This window comes from Gossypium arboreum, chromosome 2, assembly GCF_025698485.1.
Source record: "Gossypium arboreum isolate Shixiya-1 chromosome 2, ASM2569848v2, whole genome shotgun sequence".
NCBI classification, from domain to species: Eukaryota; Viridiplantae; Streptophyta; class Magnoliopsida; order Malvales; family Malvaceae; genus Gossypium; species Gossypium arboreum.
The window spans coordinates 2,739,952-2,747,500 of NC_069071.1; the positions used below are offsets into that span (position 1 = coordinate 2,739,952).

At 30.1% G+C, this 7,549-nt stretch overlaps 1 protein-coding gene across 1 annotated transcript; it reads right to left on the minus strand.

Annotated features, from left to right (window-relative positions):
• Positions 1-3,157: 3,157 nt before the first annotated feature.
• Positions 3,158-4,053, minus strand: LOC108465780 (transcription factor HEC2-like). The gene has a single exon (XM_017766160.2). The coding sequence runs from the start codon at positions 3,847-3,849 to the stop codon at positions 3,166-3,168; it is 684 nt and encodes a 227-aa protein (XP_017621649.1). The 5' UTR covers positions 3,850-4,053; the 3' UTR covers positions 3,158-3,165.
• Between the last annotated feature and the right edge of the window lie 3,496 nt (positions 4,054-7,549).

Below are 7,549 nucleotides of genomic sequence, written 5' to 3' on the forward strand. Positions count from 1 at the left end.
ATTCATCGAGGCTTGTAAAGAAGTCGTTTGGTTGAAGGACTCTTTAGTGAACTTAATGAAGACCTTCAAATCAAGACGAGATTTTGTGACAATGAGTGCCATCTTTCTTATAAAAGATCAAATGTTTCATGAGAGAACAAAACACATTGATGTTCGGTATCATTTTGTTTGTGATATTATTGCTCGTGGTGATATTGTTGTGAGCAAAATTAGTACTCATGAAAATCCTGCAGATATGATGACTAAGTCACTTCCTATAACCAAGTTTGAGCATTGCTTAGACTTGGTTGGTGTTCATTGTTGAAGTTAAACCCTTAAGGGGTTTTATGGAAGAGGTGGAGAACTTGTTTATTGAAAGTTCGCGATGAAGAACTTGTTCATTGAGAATTTGTGTCAAGGTGGAGATTGTTAGAATTAAGTGACCCAAATTCTTATTTAAATAAAATACGATGGAAAATAAAATAAAAGTAAAATCCATATAGAACTAGACTTCTTTTATTTTATTTTAGAATAAGGTTTTTTAAACCTTATTAAACTCCATCTATTTTATATTGATTAGGATAAGGTGTTTCAATCCTACTAGAATATGGCTTTACAAGCATATAAATAGAGATAGTCTATTCCTCTTGTATTGATTCAAATTTTCGACATAGTGAATTTTCTTCTCCTCTACCCGTGGTTTTTTCCCGAAAGGGTTTCCACGTAAAAGTGTGTGTTCTTTATTTTATTTATTTTATTTTATTTTATTTTTCACAATAAGTATACTAATTGATCTAAATTGTAAGTGCAAGTATAGTTAAGAGTAAGTATATGGGGTAGGTTGAGACCTTGATCTCCTCAAAATAATAAAAAGTACTTCTAAAATCTTTAAAAATATATAAAATTATAAATCAATATAGTAATAATATTACTTTTTGACTCTTTTAAAATTTATAATTCAATTTTAATTCTCTAAACTTTTGTATTTTCACCCTATAAGGAATATGGTTAGAGATTAAGTATTAAAATATTGCAAAGTAAGATCAACTATAGAAATTGAAACTTCCATGAATTTGTACCCATTTATCCTGTCACAAAGAACATGAGAACTTATCTTAAAAGGAAGGGAAAGAAGAAAGTAGATGGATAAAATGGATTTATATGAAAAGTTAAAACAAAAGATAGGATGTGTCAGAAAGAGAGAAAGGTGCAATGAACATTGCCTTGTAGGAAGAATTCCCTAATGTATATAGGTTACCCTTCTCCAATAATCAAAAGCCCTTTGTGTGGGGATGTTGGGACCTTAGTGGGATATCTCACATGGATCTATTTTGATGAGATTAGGTTTGACCATTTCCATCTTTAATAAATTTATTCAAAAAATATGTGTTGTTATGGAATTGATTAAGTGAGGCATGATCCTTGAGACATGAACACTAAAACTAGTCGACCCTGCCTTGGGAGGCAACCTACCTCCCACGTTCACTTCATTTAATAATATTGAGACCTAACCAAAATAGAAAAAATAAAAAATGTGTTTTCTTTTTTGGATGTCTTTTTTATTGAAGATGCAAGCGAAGGAATTAGTTTGCTGATCATAGTACCACCTCATGCTGATGAGATTTGCATTACCACTTCCATTCTAAAGTGGCCATTAATTAGTTGGATTTAGTTAATTACATTGGTATACGATAATAAAGGTAGATTTGTTTGTAATGTGAAATATAATTACATTTTAAAAAGAAAGAAAAATCTATAAAAATGAAAGATATAATTTTTTCAATTTTCAATCTCATCATAAGTACAAAAATTAGAGTGTCTATCTAGACATTGCAATAACCACTTAATTTAATTTCTTAACATATTTTATATAGTATAAATAAAATATAATTTATAATATTTAATTTTTTTATAAAGAGAAATTATTTCTTAAATTACAGTGAAGTTTTAGACTTCACAAACAAGAGTATGGGATTGTTAAGTATCTTATAAGGCATAGCAAAATATTAATAAAATAAATATTTAAAAATTGCAACATATGTTGAATTTTAAAATTGCTTATGAAATAAAAATAATTACCTTTTAAAAATTATAAAAATAATTTAAAGTTGAATTAAATGATAATATATTATCCAAAATTATTAAAATAAATTCATTTGATTTTATATTAAAAGAATATATCATCATCTTAAAGTATAGAATCAAACACTACCACATTAAATATTAACCCATTAATAAAATCTACCTATCAAATAAAACAATTTGGAATAAAGGGGTGCGCCGGCTGCTGATCGAGTGTGATTATAAAGTAGCGGTAGATTTAATACTTGGACTAAAGGGGGTGGGGTTATCGAAACTAAGACTGAAAATTAGAAATTAAATAGAGAAGAACTGAAAGTCTGACATAAGACAAGTACCAAGAACGACAAATATGATTATTGAGTGATGACTAAGCAGGTTAGATGTTGGGCAATTGAACTTCATGTTTTTAATAATCTATCTCAAGTGATGTTGAATGTTATGGCGCGTGACAAAAGATAAAAGAAACTAAATTTAACGATATAGTAACTAAAAAGATATGATTTATGATTTTTCATTTTAATGAAAAGCTATCATTGGTTGCTTCAGATTTTGATTTTATGAGATACCCATGGTTAGGATCTTTCAATTTTCTACAGAGAATTCATATACCTTAAGAGAGAGAAACAAAGCAATATTTTGTTAGAGGAATTCTTTTGAGTGAAAAAGAAAGTTGAAAACTTTTGAGAATGAAAAGGAACTGCAAAGAAAAAAGAAACAGCCATTGCTCTCTCTGTCAATTTTCTTATGATTACGTCAGATTTATATATATATATATATATATAAGCTTTGCGCTATGAGAGGTAACTCTCAAAATGAAAAGGAATTTTCATGCATGGAAGAAGGAAATATCTCTTATTAATTATTCTCCTTAAGCACCAACATTTGTTAATAATTTATATATATATTATCAGTATCAAACTCCATATGATTCTTGAAGTTATTGGCATGTTTTGCTGATAAAAAAAAGCATTAATCCATAGATAATGAAAGCATACAATTATGAAAATTCTTTGTTGCACTAACAACAACTGAAAAAAAAAAAAAAACCCAACACCTTTAACCCATTACACAAATCAAATCTAAAATTCTAAATTCCCTTTCCCCTTATCTAAGCATCTGCATATTGCCCACACCTTGATGATGATGAGATGGTGGCTGACAAGCTTTCATCAATGGAGAATAGCCCACATTAGCCATTGTTGCTCCACTTGAAAACCCAATTCCCATTGGTCTATTAACAGCAGCTTGTTCCAAAGACTGCACTTGTTTCTTCAAGAACTTAACGTAATGTATAGCTTCGTCTAACATTGAAGCAGTATCCATTTTAGTCCCTCCTGGTACAAGTCTTTGCAGTATCCTTATCCGTTCACTTATCCTTTCTCTTCTATGCCTAGCGGCTACACTTTGTGGATCTTTAGAGATCTTAACGTTCCTTCTTTTGGGTGGCTTAATGGATTCAGGGTCTATATGAATAGGTTGCATTGCTGCTATACGAAAAATCATCTCCCTCATTGCTGCCATGGAGTTTTTCTTATCAGGATATGATGGGTACTTGAACTTGTTGGTTTGAAAAGGTGGTGGTGGAGCAGCCATGGATTCTTGAACTGGAAATGGTAAGGCCGTGAACGGGTCATGAATAGGGTTAGGGTAAATAGGAAACACAGTGGTGGAGCTTTCAGGCGGTGGCTCACAGAATTCAGGAAGCTTCTCCATTTGCATCATCATTGTCATCATGTCCATGTGATGATCATCTTCGGTTGATGAAGATTTGATCATGTCAACATCCATTGAATATCACTCAAATATATCTGTATTATCTGCTACTTTGAGGGTGTGATTTGAGTGAAGAAAAGAGAGATGGGCTGAAAGATTGAATGGCAGAGGGATGGAGAGGAGCTGACAGAGGAAGGTGATGATAGCTGTGATAGAATTAGGGTTTTCTTTTCTTTTCTTTTTTTATAAAATCAAATGTGTGCAGAGATAAAGATAAGGAGAGATATGGAGAAAACTGAAAAAAGTGATTTAAAAAGTATTACTAATATCAAAGAAGGAAGTAGAAAGGGCTTTATATAGCAACTTGTGACCAATATATATATATTTTAAATGCATGCAAAGCTTGGAGGAAAGTTCCCTCTCCCAGAAAAGGTTAAATTCCAGTTTTGGTCCTTTTACTTTGCTCTTACTTGGGTTTTAGTCTTTTTACTTTGTCACAATTTGGTATTTTTTTTATGATGTCATTAGGTAATTCAAATAGTTATTACAGTTAAAATATTTATGTAGATTTTTCTTTAAAATATTCATTGTAACTCATCACATGATATGCTTTTTACAAAAAAATCCACGAGGGGTGAAGCTAGAATTTTTTAAGAGGGATCAATTAAATCATAAACTTTTGAAGGTCAAAATATAATATTATCATGTATTATTTTATAATTATAAAAAAAATCATGTTTTCATTTTTAAAAGGACTAAACAAATTGTTTTTTTTCATTTTGGGAACCAAAATACAATTTTATTACATATAAATTTACAATTTAATAATTTTAAAGGGTTAAAATACAATTTTATATTTTTGGGGCTAGCGCCCTTACTTGCCTCCCTCTGCATTCACTCCTAACTCTATGTTAGAATTTAAACCGGAATAATCAACAATATTATACACTATCTAATGATTTTATAAATAGAAAGAGATCAAATTAAGTAAATTTGAAAAGAAAAGAAATATAACTTTAATTGAAATAATAAAATTAAAATAACGGAAAATATGATGCCTTAGGCCTTTAGAAAAAAAAAGTATGATATCTTAGGTTCAAATACTATGAATACTTTACGAACCTCAGCTTTTGACTTAGCAGCATTGGGTGTTCACCAAAAACTTATTTCTTGGATTCGAATCATAACAGCAATCCCATTTATAGCGTGTGAATTGACAATGATTTACTTCTATCGAGAGTATGCCAAAAGAAAAATAAGGACTAAATACTAAAATCAAATATATTAGAAGAACTAAAAACCAGAAAATTGACCCCAAAAAAACTCATTTATGATTGAATATGTGATCTCTGATAGTGACAGCCCATCATGCGGGGCAAACTCAATTCACTCACCCTATCAACCCTCCGATCTATTTAACACCAACTCTCAAAGTTGAAGATCAGATTAATTGATTCCTCCAATTTAGGCCCACAAATTAGATGGCTTGGATTTAAGGATAATTGTTCAAAGAAGGTGCATGAACCACTTTGTTTTTTATTGGATTGTGCCATTGAGTACTTGCTTTGCATGCTTTTGCCTTAAAAAAAAATATCTTGTCTTTTTTTTTTTTTTTTACCATGAAACCCCACACATTACTCCATTGTCAGAACAGCAAGCAATCCTTTAGCTTGATAAAGATTCCAGTAACTTTGGGAGACACACACAGTATATATGTTACTATTATGAAAATTTTTATATTAATAGTTTAATTACATTTTATTTCTTCTATTAAAAATAAGTAAATAAATAATATAAAATATAATTTAATACTTATATGAGTGTTTTTATAATACTTTTACTACTTAGTAACTAACTATATAAGTACAGTCCAGTCTCTCTCATCATTGCTTTACCTTTGGCACACTTTTTAACGTGGATAGAAGAAGGGGTGACGGTGGTGCAGCAATTGCAGAGAGCCAGTGACCCTCTTCCACTGCAACTCCAAGTTTACAAATGGTGGCTTCGGCTGCTGAATTTTTTTTTATCTTTTTTACTTCATTATGTTTTGTTGTTCTGCTTTTGTTGCTTAACTGACACCTTCCATTCGTGAAGCTGCCATATTTTTCAGTCTTCATCAATTTGTGTAATATAGGACAATCATATTGAATTGAAAAGGATCTGTCTCAGAAATTAATGACGTGAAAATAATAATAATAATTAAGTATAACAAGATTTCTTGTCAAGTTCAACTCACTGCATATTCAATACGATACATGTATTTCAATAAATTAAGTAGAATTTGATAGCAAAGACCATGACTGGTACATTTGAAGTGCACATGGGGGTATGAAATTCAAGATTTTTCCACTAACTCAAAATATAATATTTAAATAACTGTGCACGAAAAAAAATATTAAAAAGTTGATATTAAATAATTTTCATCTTCTCTCAACTTTTAGATAAGAGAATGAGTGCACTTGAACATGTATTCTTCTACGTAGATAAAAAAATATCGATGTCAACAAACTGTTTTGATTTTTTTTCTCAAAATCAAAAGTGGCCAAAGAACCCCTTTTAAAAAAAATATGGAAATATACAAATATTTATATATTCAAGAAAACTAACAGTGCAGATAAATTACAAAGCTGAGAAAATGGTCCCAACCTTGGAATCTTGCCCTGTTTTTTAACTCTCCTTTTTCACTGATACTGTTTCTATCATCAGCAAAGATTGGATCTGTTCTTTTATATACAGATTTCCCAAATGAAACAAAAACAAAAGCCGCAATGGGAACTTAAACCCTTCGAATTTATCGTTTTACATTGCAGAGAAGTGAGAGAAGAACCTATGGGATTCAAATAAAGATAAACCCTTTTTCCTTAATTTTCTTTCATAGAAACAAAGGAGACCAAAAGAGAAGTTTGAAGTTTGAAAGTTGATAAGAGAAAATAAGGTGGCCTGTTTTTATGTTTAGACTCAGTTTCATTGATGGAGCTGTTGTCAGTGATTCTCTTATAACGATTAGAGGAACAATGATTCATCTTTCATCAAATGGGGTCCGTTCGACATTCTGCTAATGTACCAATTCAGGCTAAATGTACTGGATTTTTAAGTCTTTAATTGATTTCTAGATTTTAAACCGTTTTAATAGGGTCTTTGAAAGAATTACGGAGATTAAATCAGATTGTATTTTATTTTCTTTATTTAAAAAATGGATAAATTAGTTTTTATACTTTAGATTAAAAAGTAAATTGATCATTTTATTATAAATTCCATCCATTTCATTTGTTAAAAACCGGTCTTTGTACGTCAACATGAGATACACATAGCATGCCATATTTTATTGCCTGACAATTCCGTCAACTACATTAGTTTTTAACAAAATGGACCAATTTGCTCTTTGATCTAATGTTTAAAGACTAATTTGTCCATTTTTTGAGTAAAGAGAGCAAAAATGCAATTTTATTCCTAATACAAGAGTCTCTATAATACTTTTACCTTCTAATTGGATCTTTGAAAGTATTTGTATTATATCAATTGTATCCTTCTTTTAGTTTAGGTATTAAATGTTAGCTCAAAGGTGATTTGGAATATATCCAAAACACAAATAAAATTATAAACATAGGCGTAAATATTACATGGATAATTTGAGTTTAACATGTTAAAAAGAACCTCTTAAATTTTAATGATATTGTCTATTTTTTTTAACATGTCATCCATGTTGTCCATATGATAAGTATGGATGTATTTTGAATTTGCTTCATATGAAATCCATATATTGGCAATTACCATC

Bases quoted from the DNA above. Each gene is read 5' to 3' on its own strand.
- LOC108465780 (XM_017766160.2), bottom strand. From the start codon at position 3,849: ATGGATGTTGACATGATCAAATCTTCATCAACCGAAGATGATCATCAC.